The sequence below is a fragment of the Aspergillus steynii genome, assembly GCF_002849105.1.
Source record: "Aspergillus steynii IBT 23096 chromosome Unknown P170scaffold_4, whole genome shotgun sequence".
In the NCBI taxonomy this organism is placed as follows: Eukaryota; Fungi; Ascomycota; class Eurotiomycetes; order Eurotiales; family Aspergillaceae; genus Aspergillus; species Aspergillus steynii.
In genome coordinates this window covers 1,626,866-1,643,031 of record NW_020194401.1, presented here as the reverse complement: position 1 = coordinate 1,643,031, position 16,166 = coordinate 1,626,866, and the positions used below count along the sequence as shown (strand labels likewise).

At 53.6% G+C, this 16,166-nt stretch overlaps 7 protein-coding genes across 7 annotated transcripts; 6 read left to right on the top strand and 1 right to left on the bottom strand.

The window, feature by feature from the left end:
• Positions 1 to 140: 140 nt before the first annotated feature.
• Positions 141 to 1,308, top strand: P170DRAFT_436790 (uncharacterized protein). Its single transcript, XM_024849224.1, has 2 exons — positions 141 to 297; positions 393 to 1,308. The coding sequence occupies exons 1-2, from the start codon at positions 280 to 282 to the stop codon at positions 1,128 to 1,130; spliced, it is 756 nt and encodes a 251-aa protein (XP_024704466.1). The 5' UTR covers positions 141 to 279; the 3' UTR covers positions 1,131 to 1,308.
• A 197-nt stretch (positions 1,309 to 1,505) lies between these two features.
• On the top strand, positions 1,506 to 3,750 carry P170DRAFT_436788 (epoxide hydrolase family protein). Its single transcript, XM_024849223.1, has 8 exons — positions 1,506 to 1,903; positions 1,985 to 2,118; positions 2,282 to 2,551; positions 2,654 to 2,662; positions 2,737 to 2,923; positions 3,033 to 3,159; positions 3,219 to 3,374; positions 3,502 to 3,750. Exons 1-8 carry the CDS (start codon positions 1,686 to 1,688, stop codon positions 3,586 to 3,588), a joined length of 1,188 nt encoding a protein of 395 aa, XP_024704465.1. The 5' UTR covers positions 1,506 to 1,685; the 3' UTR covers positions 3,589 to 3,750.
• A 2,157-nt stretch (positions 3,751 to 5,907) lies between these two features.
• On the bottom strand, positions 5,908 to 6,629 carry P170DRAFT_436786 (uncharacterized protein). The gene has a single exon (XM_024849222.1). It carries the CDS (start codon positions 6,612 to 6,614, stop codon positions 6,288 to 6,290), a length of 327 nt encoding a protein of 108 aa, XP_024704464.1. The 5' UTR covers positions 6,615 to 6,629; the 3' UTR covers positions 5,908 to 6,287.
• A 1,173-nt stretch (positions 6,630 to 7,802) lies between these two features.
• Positions 7,803 to 10,034, top strand: P170DRAFT_356866 (putative G1/S-specific cyclin Pcl5; the record flags this gene model as incomplete). The annotated part of the gene is made up of 2 exons (XM_024844179.1): positions 7,803 to 8,241; positions 8,317 to 10,034. 2 exons carry the CDS (start codon positions 7,803 to 7,805, stop codon positions 10,032 to 10,034), a joined length of 2,157 nt encoding a protein of 718 aa, XP_024704463.1.
• A 1,374-nt stretch (positions 10,035 to 11,408) lies between these two features.
• P170DRAFT_327924 (uncharacterized protein) lies at positions 11,409 to 12,080 on the top strand (the record flags this gene model as incomplete). Its single annotated transcript, XM_024843350.1, has 1 exon — positions 11,409 to 12,080. A coding segment is annotated over one exon (672 nt), but the record flags the coding sequence as incomplete, so codon positions are not given.
• A 310-nt stretch (positions 12,081 to 12,390) lies between these two features.
• On the top strand, positions 12,391 to 14,175 carry P170DRAFT_446891 (nucleobase cation symporter-1 family protein; the record flags this gene model as incomplete). Its single annotated transcript, XM_024850837.1, has 3 exons — positions 12,391 to 12,526; positions 12,590 to 13,224; positions 13,309 to 14,175. The coding sequence occupies 3 exons, from the start codon at positions 12,391 to 12,393 to the stop codon at positions 14,173 to 14,175; spliced, it is 1,638 nt and encodes a 545-aa protein (XP_024704461.1).
• A 617-nt stretch (positions 14,176 to 14,792) lies between these two features.
• Positions 14,793 to 15,822, top strand: P170DRAFT_436785 (dienelactone hydrolase family protein). The gene has a single exon (XM_024849221.1). It carries the CDS (start codon positions 15,272 to 15,274, stop codon positions 15,794 to 15,796), a length of 525 nt encoding a protein of 174 aa, XP_024704460.1. The 5' UTR covers positions 14,793 to 15,271; the 3' UTR covers positions 15,797 to 15,822.
• The last annotated feature ends 344 nt before the right edge of the window (positions 15,823 to 16,166 follow it).

Below are 16,166 nucleotides of genomic sequence, written 5' to 3'. Positions count from 1 at the left end.
TCCAACTGCCTAGGTAGTATTATAGTAGAGTATTGAGTCACTCCTTGATGCCTGGATCGTGAGGACCCCACGACGTGCTTAGTCATCCATGACCACCGCAGCTTTGAGACTCCTGCAAACAACAATCAACAATCAACATCGCCCAGTCGATTAAGACTTAAACAGCTCCAGTGCGCAGCCAGAGGCAATGTTCTAGAGAGACTCTCTATCTCCAAAACATCACTGTTTCAACTATATTCCCGCACTCAGCACCTCACAACCATCCCCGCAGCCTCGAAAATGGCGGCCACAACACCAGTAAGACCTTCCACCAGGAGAAGCTCTAGCTCTCCCATACACTCCCCAGCACGATGATCCCAGAACCGCGCAATCGCTAACAACTCTCGTCCCAGCCCTTCCAGATCCCGCAACATGTCACGGCTCTCCTGTCGCATCTGACCTCCCGCCCGGGCGTCCAATCCACATTCATCCTCTCCCGCAAAGACGGCTCCATCATCCAAAGCACCGGCCTGATCGCTTCGAAACCCGCTCCGAACGTCTCTACCCCGAACGGTGCCCCTGCAGCTGAGGAACTGGACCCTGCGCCCTCCGTTGCCTCGCCTACTTCTACGTCTACTTCCTCTGCTACGCCCGCCGGCGCCGGCGCCGCAGATTCATCCTCCCCTTCTTCTACGCCCACTAGCCCAGTAGCTCAGAAACAATCCCAACAACAAACACAGCAGCAGCAGCAAACCCCCACAACACCCTACCAACCATCCCAGGCCGAGGCCCTCGCCGCACACGTCTTCGCCTTCGTCGCGAGCGCGACGGATCTCAGTCTCTCGCTGTCGAGGCCCCCTGGGGCGGAAGTTTCGTCTGCCGGGTCTAGAGCGGTTGAGGCCGGCGATGTGAATGGCGCGCAGGAGGGGGGTTATTTAAGTGGGACGGGGGCTGGAGCTAGGGAAGATGCGGAGGGAGGAGAGGGATTCGAAAGAGATGAGGACGACGAGGTCAAGTTGCTACGGATGCGCACGAAGAAGCATGAGATTGTGGTGGTGCCGGATCGGAAGTATTTGTTGTGTGTGGTGCATGATGCTGCAGGGAGTGCTGGTGGTGGTGCTGCGGTGGGGGGTGTTGGGAGGGGGAGGTGATTCTGACTTTTGATTTAGGGTCTAAGGTCTAGGATCTAGGATCTAGGATATCATGATACTAGGTTGGTTGGTTGGGGTGGAATTGTTGGGATAGGTCTAATAAGGGACTGTGGGATGGATCCTGGGGGCTGGACTACTGGCATGAGTGGTGGAAATGGTGGTTTGATGGACATATGTTTTTGTATGGAATATACCCGGTTGGAAAGCAGATTTGTTTTGTTTTGTTCTCTTCTTCTGCTCTAGATGCTCCAGGTGCGTATTTCGTACACTAAAATGGACCTACTGTCGGTATGATGCAAAGTGAGTCAATCACTATCACTCCAACTTGAAGGATCAGCTAGAGCCAAAGCTTGTTAGTCCTAATTCCCTCACCGACGAGATACAACGCCATTGATATTGAGGTATGTCTGCCTAGTAGACAGGTCTGTTCTGCCTAGTTTCACATCATCTTGGTGATCTTGATGCTACAGGAACGGCATATTTATATCGCCAGTTGATCAGGAATCAGGTCCCCGTACCCCACTTCATCACCATTGAACCTCCAACAAAGCAATCATGGCCCTTCCATTCAGTCAGGTTCCCTCCGGGGCAAAGATCCCTCCCTCGCCCTTTCAGGTCCATGTCCCCGACGAGCAGATCGAAGAGCTGCAGCTCCTGATCAAACTGTCGAAGATCGCCCCGCCCACCTTCGAGAGTCAGCAGCAGGACCGGAAGTACGGTATCACGACCGAATGGCTGACCACGGCTCGAGAGGCATGGAAGACCTTTGACTGGTACTGTTCTAGGCTTTCTTTTCTTTTTCTAGCTTGATCATCGTGTTATTCCAGCGTGGGGTCCCATACTAACAGAAACAGGAGAGCCGTGGAAGACCACCTCAATGGCTTCCCCCAGTTCAAGTACTCCATTGACGGACTAGACATCCACCTCGTCGCTCTATTCTCGGAGAATCCAGACGCCATCCCAATCCTCCTGCTCCACGGCTGGCCAGGGAAGCTCCCCTTTCATAGAGTTGTGTCGCGTCGGAACATTTCCATATGAGCTAGACCAGCAGACCTTGTCCTTACCATCACCCCCCTTCCTCCATCCAGAGACGAGATCCTTGAACATGAAGCACAATTGAACAACGGTTACTAATCTAATTACCTCAACAGGCAACTTCACGGAATTCCTCCCCCTCCTCTCCCTCGTCAAGGAGAAGTATACCCCCGCCACCCTGCCCTATCACTTCATCGTGCCCTCGCTGCCCGGGTACACGTTCTCCTCAGGGCCCCCGGTGGACAGGGACTTCGGGACCGAAGACATCGCCAAGGTGATGAACCAGGTCATGGCGAATCTGGGTTTTGAATCCTACGTCGTACAGGCGGGTGATATCGGCTCGAAGGTTGCGCGCATCCTGGGCGTTGATTATGATGCTTGCAGGGGTATGTCCTTTTGTCCTCTTACAACAATCTGTGTTACGTGGGGTGGTGATTTGGAACACAATAAACGCTGACTTGATTTGGTTTGATATCGCGCGCTTATAGCGGTGCATCGTGAGTCCCGAGTCCCCTCTTTGCCTGCGGACTCTGTCCCGGTCCCCGTTCAATACTGACCTATTGATCGGTAGTAAACGCCTGCTTCGTTGAAAAGCCCGCCTCCGTCGCCGACTCCGCGCTTTCCGAGTCCGAAGCCCGCAATCTGCAGCGCGCCCAGTGGTTCGCGCTCTGGGGCTCGGGCTATTTCGTCGAGCAGGGGACCCGCACCAGTACGATTGGGAACGCCATCGCGACGAACCCGGTTGCACTGCTCGCTTGGTAAGTCGAGGATTGGTGATGCGGCTGCATGTGCATGTCTATGTCCCGCGTCGGGCTGGGTTGTAGCGGGGATGGGATTGAGCTTGCTTGGCTGACGATTTGTGTGCAGGATTGGGGAGAAGTTCCTCGACTGGGTCGATGATCGCGATCCCTTGCCTCTGGAGAGTATTCTTAAGTCGGCGACGTTGTATTGGTTGACGGGGACGCTGCCGAGGTCGATTTATACTTATCGTGAGGTATGCTATTACTTCCTCCCTACTTACTTGATTTAACATGTTTGACATACAATGAACAGGCCTTCCCTCCGCCCCCTATCAAACACGCCATGGATCCCAGATGGTACATCCAGAAACCATTCGGATATTCGTATTTCCCCAGGGAGTTGATCCCCGCGCCCAAGGCGTGGGTCGCCACCACGGGAAACCTGGTGTTTTGTAATTATCATGAGAAGGTTGGTCCTTCCCAGCGTCTCAGTGTCAGCACGGGGTGCCGTGCTGGGATCCTACTAGCTTAGCTAGCTACTTGTGGGGGTGCAGATTGGTTGGTCGGTTTTGCTAACGGTGCTTGGGTACTTCTAGGGAGGCCATTTTGCGGCGCTGGAACGGCCGAGAGATCTGCTTGATGACGTTTTGGCGTTTGTGGAGCAGGTGAGGGGGGATTTGTGAGTACCTTATACTCCGTTTTTACTTGTAGGTAGATTTGGATTGGGTGATTAAGTTGTTGGGTATAAATCTTGGGGCTTGGGGCTTGACGACTGGCTATAGCTTGATTGATGTCTTCTCTTTCTTATACCTATAGTATGCCATAAATCGAAAAAGCCCAACTAACCGAGGTACCTAAAAGTTTTCTCTCAGATAGTCAGTAAAAGGTTCAGTCCAGAATCCAACCCAACATCCACCATCCACATATAGAGAACTTAGGCACCTGGGTAGTGAAATCAATACCCAACAGACACTTCGATACCCAGATATTCAATATCCTCCCCCATAGGTTCCATCGTACTTCCTCCACGACAGTCCAAAAATCCAATCCAATCCAATCCAACCTCTCCAAAATACCCCATTCAGTAAAACGTACTCCGTAAGTACGAGTAAGCACCCATGCGGGAAGCCTGCATTAGCACGCATCCTTTCCATGCACGGCTCACCGGATCGGGCGACGGTCGGTTCGTTTCGGTCGTAGTGCTTTCTTGACACGGAACTTTACAAGGGACTGCGCAGTAGACCCGGTAGGGGTTGGCGACTGACTGGCCTTTTGTCAGGCTGACCGAGGGGATGCCCGCTGTCACCTGTGAAGCCTTGACCATGGCCTTGTGCATGGGTATGTCTTGGTACCTATTCTGGAGGAGACAGGCAGACTTTGGGGGTATTAAATCCATGGGGATAAAATGTCTACCCTAGTACTGATCTGATTATTCTGCATTTACTAGCTCGACGGATAGGAGAAGTATATACTGGAGTGTTCTCTTCTCACCTTTCTCTCTTTCTCTCTGGAATGGTTTGGATTATTCTAGTAACTAAATCAAATGAACGAGAATGCGTAAGAATGAGGAGAGCACGTCCAGGCTGGTCTTGTCCCGGACCTTGCATTGCATTGGCACAGACGGGACGGGTCAAATGCAGCTCGAACCGGGTTGGCGGTCCAGTGCGGTCTCGAGTCTGCAGTCAATCAACGTGGGACGGTCATGCATGGTGACCCCGCTTGCGGTGATTGGTTCGTGGGTCGTTTATTTGGTTGGTTGCTGCTTACTGGGGTTTCGTTTTTTGTGTTGTATGTTCTATGCTGGACTGTGTGGTTATATATTCTTGAGGGAGGACTTAGTATACTACTTATTATAAACGTACTGATGTAGTATGGACACATTCGGAAGTATATATGATATAGAGAAGAGCTGGGTCGTAGTCGTATATTTTGCATAGTGATAGATTGATCTACTGATGTCTGCAGGAGATGTGAAACTGGCAGCATACTCGACGGAATCCTCCTGAATACTCGAATACCGTGTATACTCGGCATTAGGTAATTATGCCAGTAATGCTGACCAAATGCTCACGGGATCCCCGGCAACCATCCCGCACGTGATTGGTGGACGGCGGGACTGGTTCTACGCGGGGCGTTGCTGCCGTCACACAACGCATCCGACTTCTAGTTACTCCTAGTAAATAGGGAGATATCCAAGTACGGTCTATTATGTCTCCGATACCCTTCATAGTTATACTCCAGAATATCATTCTGTCAAGATACTCACATCAAGGGATCCATCCAGAATATGTACGCTGCAGGGATATGCATGTCTCCTGTCACGGACTGCTGAACCCGGACTGTCCCGATTCGGTCAAGCCGGGTTTCATCGCCTCATGTCTTCATGACTAAGACTCGGAATTCCCCCAGCCTCCTCGCCTCGCCGGAGACCAGGGGATGCCTCGCCTCTGTCCTCTCAGAAGATGACGATGATGATGACCCGACGATCTTCGTAATCATTAGCTGATGAACCAACTCCAACCACCAGACCAAGCCTCCGTCCTCCGTCCTCCCTCTCACTCCTCCTCAGGCTTAGTCTCGGGCAGTCGGTGGAGTTCTCTGCTGCCTGGAACTCACGCTAACATGGCCTCGGGGTTCCACAAGGACAGTTGTCTTTGCACGACCATGGGTTTATGCCTGCCTGCGTCGCCCGGTCGAATGTGAATGCGTAAAAAAGCCTAGTCCGGATGCAGGCTAGGAGGGATGGTCGGGGGAACTTCTGCCGGTAGTCGAGGACCGGTCTGAAGTGATATGATGTCGAGGGTTTTTTGATTTCTAATTTACGGAGGTCGAGGAGTCAGGTTTTGAGGCAGTGAGTGTTACTGTGATGATCATATTATGTATACGAAGGCAGATAATTATAGGCATTTATATACGGAGTAGATACCGGGATTTATTTTTATAAATTATGCAGGTATAAATAGCAGGAAACACAGCCCGGAAGGGTGGCGTGGACTGGCAAATGCAGCGCCGATGGTTGGCTGATCTGGGCCGGCTTCGGTCGTGCCTGACGTTAAGGACCTAAGGTACCTACAGGCAGACGGAGTAGTTGTTTGATATTGATGTTTATCTTTACTCCGTATATCTGATATTGAATTAATTAGAAATGTCTACAGATAGTACGTCATGTAGAGTTATCTACCTAGGTGGATGGTTGAGGAATACTCCGTAGATGCCGGAGATACCAGGCATCCCGTAACTATGGACGGTACTGTACAATCGTCAAAGCGATAACCACGTCGAGGGATGGAACCATGTGTAATACATAGTCTAATGGGAATGATAATAATGATAATCCGGATTAGCAGAACATGAACCCATCCGGAGTGCCCTAGGACTCATATCAAACCAAAGATAGGGATCCTCGGCCGCCAGCCGGGCGTCTGGTCGGAAACGGCGAGGAGTCATCGGTCTCAGGCGCTCCCGATCCTGACTCGTTCTCCTTCTCCTTCCCTTCTTCTTTCTCTCGTCCATCCTTTCGCTGAAAGGACGACGTGTGCCTTCTTCTCCCTTTTCTTTGCTTGTGTGATTTGTATTCCTCTCCGTGCCTGCTGTATTCCATTTCTCTGATTTGCTTGGTTTCGTTTCTCTTCGTTTTATCTCTCCGCTCTCCCTGTGAAAAAAACTGGTCCCGGCGGCCACTCTGACTCCCGCCACCGTCGCCACTCATCGTGAGTAACAGTCCCTCTGGTTCTGCTCTTTCTTGCCCGATGCCTCTCGCCGGGTTGCAAATCTTGCCATCTCGCCATCCCTTCGCTACTTTTCCATCTTTCCATCGGCCCTTGATCCTCCTGCCCACCCCCACTCTGACTGGTTCGCCCCCCAGTTAGTCATACTCGATTTAGTCTACCGCTCCGCCCTCTTCCTCCCCCATAAGTCAGTCCATCCAGCCCTCCAGGCAGCGGTTCCTCTCTACCTCGGGGAGTCATAAATCTTCCGCCGCCCCAAAAATAAAAAATTAAAGAATAGGCTCACAGTCCGATGACCTCGTTGCTGACTATTTCCTCTCGCCTCTTTCGCCTCTAGATTCATATCTCATTCATCCTTCGTCATCCGCCATCCGCCCCCCGCGAAGAGCTGTCGAACAACTGCTGACTGCCTGGACGAGCGCCAAATCTGCCTGCTTGTTTAGACGGTCTGCCGTTCTAGCGGCTCCTTTCTAAACCCTCTTTATACTTATACCAAACCTCAAGATGTACTCTGTTGCTTCGAAATCTTTTGTTCCGATCGCCTGTGTTGCAGAATCCATTACTTCAGATCTCCGAGTCGCCGGCCAGGCTGTTGTTGTCTAAACTCTTTCTCCAAAAAAGAATAACAACGTCTCCGTCGCTTTTTGTATTTAGAGAGAGTCACGTTGCGGTGTATACCCTTCCTACGTGTCTCTTCTGAACATTCCGCTTGTTTCGGCTTGATCTACACCTGGACTTCTACTACACCTGGTGATCGGAACATTAGATCTAAATCACCTCATACCTCTTTTGCCCGATACCTACCTGATCCTCTTGTCACTCTACCTTGACTCATATCGCTCTACCTTTTCCGCCACCGCCGCTTTATCTTAACCTCTTTTTTCCTCTTCCTATCATACGATAAACTGGCGAACATATCCTCGAAGGCTTGCCGTCGCCTGTGAACAAAAGACGGTTCTTGTCTTATCGGTTTCTCGTTAACGGTTATTTGCACAACGGTTCTTTGAAAAAAATCTATACCACGGTCTTATACATCCGCGCAACTCTTCGCCATATTCGACTTCGATCTACTTTCTATCCGCTTTTCGGATGACCATCTTTTGAGTTGCTTATCAAAGGACATATCATAGGTCACCCTTGGACTGGATCTACAGTACACACTTTCGGATATGACAGGAATCGACGTTTTGGGTTTGAAAGATCCAAACCCTGGTCTTTCATACAAGACGTCCTATGCGCACCCCTATCCTTCTTCGTCCGTCTCCTCTTCCGCTTCCTCCTCGTCCTCGTCGGTCTTCTCCCTGGACGGACTGTCCACCCAGGGATCGACCTCCTCGACCTCGACGAATCCGGCAGATGTGATCTGGGAACATGACGGAGAATTCCAGGCTGGCCGAGGACCGGCGTCCTTGCAGGGCCCGCGTGAGCGAGCCTGCCTGAGGGCGCCTGTTCCCAAGCCCGCGGACGTCCCGGTGGCTCCGGAGTTACGTAAGCACCCTCGGCGCACCGGCGTTCAGGCCGCCAACGACACTGCGGCGTCTGCTCGGCCGCCTCCCTGTCTCATGCGACAGTCGGAGCGGAAGGTTAACTTCGTCGACAACCTCGTCGGTAAGTCGCTATTTCTCTCTTTTGGCGTTCGGGCGTCTGGCTAAGCATTGTTTGTGGGTTCGTTTCTTTAAAAAGACACCGCTTCCCAAATCGTTGAGATCATCTGGCCTTTGTCGGCCGTCTCTCTGCGGAGTGACTCGGCGACGGGGTGCAAGGGCGTCTTGCCTCTTCGCACCTTCATCCAAGAGACGCTGCGCAGATCTCGCACCAGCTACAGTACGTTGCAGGTTGCTCTGTATTATCTGATCAAGATCAAGCCGCACGTGCCCAGTCATGATCTGACGCAGGATCAGACTCGCAGCAAGCCTGTTTGCCGCGCCATGCAATGTGGCCGACGCATGTTTCTTGCGGCTTTGATCCTGGCCTCCAAGTACCTGCAGGACCGAAACTATTCGGCCCGCGCCTGGAGCAAGATTTCCGGTCTCAACACGGTCGAGATCAACCAGAACGAGTTGATGTTCCTGCAGGCGGTTGACTGGAAGCTTCACATCACCGAGGCGACTTTCCAGCGATGGACCGACATCGTCCTGAAGTATACCCCCGGCGCCGGCGCGCTGGCCCTGGAAGGTTACTCCTGGCGCACTGTCATCCCCAGGCTGACGCCCGACCTGGAAGAAGTGGACGTTGCTCCGATGACTCCCCCGGCGAGCGTGGAAGGCTACGATGTCCGCTCCATGGCGGACTCGCCGTCTCCCCGTGGCACGTCGACGAGAGGAGGATTTGCGTCTTATCCTTCGTCCTACCCCGCGGGCGAACCCTGCGTCCTGCCCTCCCTGTCCGAGCGGATTCCCGAGTCTCGGACTGTGGATTCATTCAACCCGTCTCTCCCTTCGATTCCGCGGCCGCCCATGCTGCCGACCCCGCAGATGACCCCCCAGTCGAGCATGGCCTCCACTCCTGCAGCGAGTGCTGGCTCCTACCCTCCCCACCGACGCAACATCTGTGCCGCTATGTCTCAGGTGCAGAACATGTGCATGGCGCGGTCGACTCTCGACCAGCGCCCCTCGCTGCCGTTCTGCCCCAAGGCGAGCAATGGCTCATTTGATGGTTACCCGACCATGGTGCGTCGGTCGTCTCTGGCTCGCTCGACTTCGTCTGCATCCTCTCCGGACTCGATGATCTCGGATGTTTCCACCCTGTCCTCGCAGTCGTCGCGATCTTCCTCCATGTCCAGTGCATCGGGGTCTGGCGGCGTCGTTCTGCCCCGCCTGGCGGTGCAGGCCGCGCTTCGGTCTACGAATAACACCATGAAGGAAAATCGGAAGCCGCTGGCCATTGCGTCGCCCATCGACGAGACTTCGCTGAGTGATATCTACCACTCGTCGCCTCTCGACGGCTACGGCGCCCCCCCTACTGCCGTCCCCGATCTGTCCAACTTCACGCTGGGCACTCCGGTGGATATGAGTTCTACTCACGAGGCCGCACAGGGTCTCTGTGCGCTCTCCGGAGCAGCCGCATCTCGTCAACCTCATGCGGCCGGCAGTCAGCGTCATAGCCAAGGCCGCAAGCGCGGTCGCGCCGGTTCCGAGGACTTCCCGCTCCAGAATCATGTTCGCCACCTGATCCATTCCACCGCCATTCGTGAGGGGACGGTTCTCCCTGACGGGAAGATGGCCGACCTCTTTCTGAACTCGGGCCCGCGTCGTTCGCAATCTCTGACGGCGACGCAGTTAAACGCCCTCAACTCGTACGCGCCGCTGTCCGGACCCGTCGGAATGAAACGGGCCTGCTGCGGTAGCGAAGCGAACAAGATCGCGTTGAATCCTACGATGCGCGCTGAATATCTGGGCTAGCTCCCGATGTTCTTCCATTCTCTTTATGCAGTGGACCCAGGTGATCTACGTTTTTTCTTTTCTGTTCTTGTGTTGAGTAGAAGGAGAAAAACGAACAAAGCCTTTATTGTTTATTGCATAATCTTTTCTATTATCTTGTCCGGCCCAGCTAGGACCGCGACCGCTTGCAGAGACGAGACGCAGACTAACCAGAGGAAAAAAGTTTTGTGCGAACTTTATCTCCGGTTCTTTATTTTTCATGGGGAAAAAACGGTGTTTTTTTTCTTCGTCTTTTGTATATACCCAGGTGTTCTATCGGGATTCGAGATGGGAGTCTGCGTCGGCTCTAGCATGGTGCAGGGGGCTTTGATTTGTTTGATTTACCAAGTCCCTGGTTTGTATGATCTACGTCGGGGTGGTTCTTGTGTCTGCGAAGGTGTTTTTTCTTTTCGATCATTATCAACACTTACCATTTCTTTGTCTACACTTGTTGCTATTTTTTATTTGTCCGGAGTGTGTTGGATGGAAGGGAATGTTTTTGGCTTCACCTATTACCGAATACCTATTACCAATCAAATATCTACCTGTCTACAATACCGTCTATAGTCCCTGCCTGGATGCCTGGATGCCTGGATGCCTGGATGCCTGGAGTGCCACTCGATCATCTATTTAGCCGGTACCACCTACTTACCTATGGAAAAATTCGCACGTCACGCCAATGACGGGGCGATCAAATTTTCGCCTCGCATGACCCTTGGCCTCGTGGCGTGCAACTGCTGACCGCCGGCTCAGCGTGACTCACCGCCGCGCTGCGATTCGCGGTCTGCCATCCGAGAGCGCAAGTGGCGCCGCCCCATGAGTCACGCGTCGTGGCTTGAGAACTGAGGCAGCAGTCGGAGCCGGCCGGGATCGGAGGCGATCAGGTGGTTAGTCATGCAACCGCCGGCTAGCCGGATGGGGCCTAGTGCAATCTGATAAGATCGATCAGTGACGAGGTCACTCGCCGCGGTCAAGTGCGTCGGTCTTCCCCTCATTCGGTCTTTCTTCCCACCTCCACCTTCTTCTGCTTGCACCGCTCCTCATTCTGGCTGTCCAGCTCCTCGGTCTCTCTATATTCATATCATCTCTCCCTATCCTTCCGAGAGCTGTAATATCATCACAATGGGCAGTCGCACAGTCGCCCTTTTCTCCACCTTCGCTCTTCTATTCAGTCCCTTGTCTCCGGTGCTAGCCACCCCCGTTGGCAGTGAGAATCATGCCCTAGGACAAACATTCCTCGGCGGCAGCCATAAATCGGCTGCATCTACGTCGTCATCATCACTCGAACATACGGACCCTCGCCCCGACCGTGAACATGATGCCATCTACACTGACGACGACATTGACGCAACGGCCGCCCCCTCCTGGTTCACATCCACACTGATGGCCCGACGCCTACTGGCTCTCTCCACTACCGGTGTCGTCTCGACCATATTCCCCGACCCGGCCCCGGACAAATCCCACACCCCGGCCTCCCTTGCCGGCCAATCCGTCAGCCTGCGCGAATACATCTCGGACTGCGATGAGCAGCTCCCCTCCGACTCGGGCCACGGCGGCAACGGCGATCCAACCCTCCTGGGCCTGCATGTGTCCACCACCTTCCGTAACATCGCCGCGGGATCCAACCTCAGCGTCTCGATTGACTGGTGGGACCACGTCAACGACACCAAGCCCGTCTTCCCCGGTTTCCCGCTCAGCGAGGCCGGACTGCCGCGCGTGACACTGTTCGGATACGTCGAGGAATTCCCGACCCCGGTGCCCGCGGAGACGCAGGAAGCGCTGAAATCGTGCTATCTGCAGGCGCATCCCGACGCGCGGGTCTGGTTGCCCGGGCGCCCGGGGTCGCCGCATTCGAGCTTCTGGGCGCGGATGGTCGTTACGGAGGTGTACTGGATCGGCGGATTTGGAGGATTGCAGCAGATCGGATGGATGAATGTGACGGAGTGGGCGGGGATTCGCAGGAAGGGGAGTTTGGCCGGTGTAGGCGATGGTCGGGGATGGCAGGATGTGCGGCTTCCGGGCGAGAAAGTCTAGACCGGCAGTAGGTTTTTCGTATTAACAGGAATCCTACTGGTCTACTGGGGGGAGTGTAGCTATCGTCGATTATCCACGAATGAGACTTTGCGTGCAGGGATGTTTTATCTGCATCCCTTGATAAGGCGAGATCCAATGAGCGGCGGCGGCTTATCTCTTGCATGAACTCTCGACAACACTTCGTTCTTCGTTGTCACTTCATTTCCTTTTCTCTTCCATAGTATCTTGTACAGTGGTTGCATATCCAACCTGTCCTCAATGCATATATCCATGACCGACCGTATCTAGTCCCATATCCCTTACAATGAAGCTCCGTCGCCCTCGTCTCCACGTCCAGCATTCCCAATCCGCCTTCGCGGAGGGCAACGTCCGCTGGACGAACCTCGATCTCGACCCTGTGCCTCGACATCGCCGACACTGGGGCCCGTGGAGTTTTATCGGTAGCTTTCCCTTATCCCAATCTACCCATCTTCCTATACTTCGGATCGCTAACGCAGAAACAGCATACTGGATCTCCGATGCCTTCAACGCCGCAACCTGGCAGTTCGCCAGCAGCATCATGGCCGTCGGGCTCGGCTGGCGCGAAAGTCTCGGCATCATCGCGCTGTCCTTCTTCATCATCTCCTTCGTCATCGCCGCCAACGGCGCCGTCGGCGCAATCTACCACATTCCGTTTCCCGTCATCGCCCGCGCCAGCTGGGGGTTCTGGGGCTCGTACATTGCCATCATCTCGCGTGTCATCTTGGCGCTGTTTTGGTTCGCCATTCAGAACGTTAATGGTGGCAATGCCGTCCGCGTCATGCTCGGTGCTATTTGGCCGAGTTTCCTGACGATGGGGAATGGGATCCCGGAGGGTGAGGGTATCACGACCAATGGTATGATCTCGTACCTTATTTTCTGGATCGTGCAGTTTCCGTTCCTCTGGATTCATCCGAATCAGGTGCGCTGGCTGTTTATTGCCAAGAGTGTTTTGGTCCCTGTGGCGTGGATTGCGATCCTTGTGTGGGCGTTTGTTGCGGAGAATGGGGGTGCGCTGTTTGAGCAGAAGGCTACCGTGACGGGGTCCAGTTATAGTTGGTTGTTCTTGGGTAGTATGACGAGTGTGTTGGGGAATTATGCCACTCTGAGTGTGAATCAGGTATGCTTCTCTCTCGATGGAGATTGCATCTTATGCATTTGCTGGATGGAGGGAAAGATCAATGAGAGCTAACGATAAATCTAGAGCGACTTCTCCCGCTACTCTCGCTCCACCGCGAAATGGCAGCTCCTCTACGTCCCCATGCTCCCCATCGTCTTCACCTTCATCTCCTTCATCGGCATCGCCGCCTCCTCCGCCGGCGCTGCCCGCTACTACAACAACGCCTCCATCCCCTGGGACCCCCTCGACCTAATCAGCCACTGGTCCAGCCGCGCCTGTCGCTTCTTCGCCGCCTTCTCCTTCGCCCTCGCCTCCCTGGGCGTCAACATCTCCGCCAACTCCATCTCCGCCGCCAACGACCTGACCGCGCTCCTGCCCGGGTACGTCAATCTGCGCCGCGGGCAGATCATCTGCGGCATTCTCTCGTGGTGTCTCGTGCCGTGGAAGATCCTCGAAAGCGCCGGCAACTTCCTCAACTTCATGTCTGCGTACGCCGTCTTCCTGGGCCCCATCGCGGCCATCATGCTCTGGGACTTCTGGGTCCTGAAGCGCAGGAAATACGACACCCTGGCGCTGTATCAGCCGCGGAACCCGATCTACAGCTACGGCGGGTGGGGCGTCAATTGGCGCGCCATCGTCGCTTTCTTGGTCGGTGTGGTGCCCAATCTACCGGGTCTGATTCACTCGGTGAATGGGAGTATCCCTGTTGGAGAGGGCGAGCATCCGTATGAGTTTGGCTGGCTGCTGGGGTTTGTGGGCACGAGTGTTGTTTACGTGGGCGTGTCGTGGATGTGGCCTTGTTCGGAGAGTTTGGTGGCTCGGGCGGTCATGGCGGAGGAGGTTTATGACGGGATTGAGGTGGAGGGGGCTGGGGATGGGGAGGAGGGGAGGAAGGAGGTCGGTGAGAAGGGGATGAGGAATGGGTATAGGGAGAGGGATGTGGAGGGATGAATTGGAATTGTTCACTATCTACTTCCATGTTATCTGCTAAATTGGCAAGTGTATGTTTGCATACTATTTGTAGTACACTAGGATGATGATAGGTCTATATATGAAGAAATCAATCGAATCAGTGAACAGATCGAAAAAACCGATTAGCTATCAGTTAGTCACTTACGAGAAACCATCGTCGAAAAGGTAGGTATCCACTATATAGACATATAGCCTATATACACGTCCGGAGAGTAAACAGAACAAAATCTCTGAGGTTTTCCGCGTATCCGATCTGACCGACAGATCCGAACCAGCTAGTAGAGGCCATCAACTCTACTCAGCAGCTTATCAAGTACAGCCAGCTATAAGTATAGAGAAAGTGTATAGATCGGATTATGCGGGGCTTACATCATCCTCGAATAGCCGAAATGACGTCGACGCGGCGGGGTTGGGCTTTGCCGGTCTTCGTCTTCTTAATTTATTCCTTCTCCTCCCCCTCTTTCTTCCTCTCTCTCTCTCTCTCTCTCTCTCTCCCCCCACGTTCAATTGATCCTCATCCATCTCTCTTGTGCGTTAATTATATTATTTCCCTCAATTCCATAAGACCGTACTAATGATATACAAACAACTTCTAGCTTCCGCTTCTGCCTCGGCCCCGCTACGAAGGTCCCTCCTTTCGTCGCTCAAACCAATCAGTCCGATTTCTTCTTTCCGTCCAATTCATTGCTCATCTGCAGCCATGTCGGGTGTTAGCAAGGCTTGCTGCTCGTATGTTTTGTTGTATCTTCAGACAGAGAACGGATCCTGACAGACGACAGCATCCCCCCCGTCGTGGCCAAGAACTACCAGGCCAAGGGTGAATACAAGACCATCAATGGCCTGAAGACCTGTACGTCCTCTGAACTCATCCAATCGAACCAAACTAATCATCCATAGATGTCACTGGCCCCGAAGACGCCACCAAGGCCATCCTCGTCATCTACGGTTCGTAACACCCATTCCTACCACCATCCCCTCAACTAACCCCGCACCAGATATCTTCGGCTTCTTCCCCCAAACCATCCAAGGCGCCGACATCCTCTCCACCTCCAACACCCAGAAATACCGCGTCTTCATGCCCGATTTCTTCGAGGGCCAACCCGCCGACATCTCCTGGTTCCCGCCCCAAACCGACGACCACAAGGCCAAGCTCGGCAACTTCTTCCAGACCAAGGCCGCCCCGCCTGCCACGCTGTCCCGCATCCCCGACGTCGTCAAAGAGGCCAACCAGCTCGCCCCCGCCGGCTCCTTCGACTGGTCCATTCTCGGCTACTGCTGGGGCGGCAAGATCACGGCCCTGGCGACCGGGCAGGAGAACACGACCTTCAAGGCGGCCGTGCAGTGCCACCCCGCCATGCTGGCGCCGGACGACGCCAAGTCCGTGAATGTGCCGATGGCGGTGCTGGCGTCGAAGGACGAGAACGCGGCCGACGTGACGGCCTTCGGGGATAACTTGGCCAAGCCGCATTACGTGGAGACGTTTGGAACCCAGATCCATGGGTGGATGGCGGCGAGGTCGGATTTGGAGAATGAGGAGGTCAGCAAGGAGTATGAGAGGGGATATCGCACTGCGTTGGACTTTTTGCACAAGCATGCTTAGATGGTTGGAATGTAATGAGTAATGTTCTTAGGATGTTATGTTTTAGTGAATGACATAGCTGCATGGGACAAATGATATTGTGTCAATTTCTAACGTACAGATTATAAAAATCGATGCTCATAAGTATAGGGATTGTTAACACACCAAGTTCCATTAATTGCTCTGGGGTACAGTGATACAAAAACAAAAACAAAAACCGATAGACAACCACCAATAACTTAGCAGCAGCTCACCGCAAAGTAAAACAAAACAAAACCAAACAAAAATAAAAAAAGATCACCCCATCATACTCCGTAAAAATGGACCCTTCAAGTAAACCGGTTACGCCAGTCCCGCCGCCCCGCCCGGGAACCGATCATCAATCATGCCA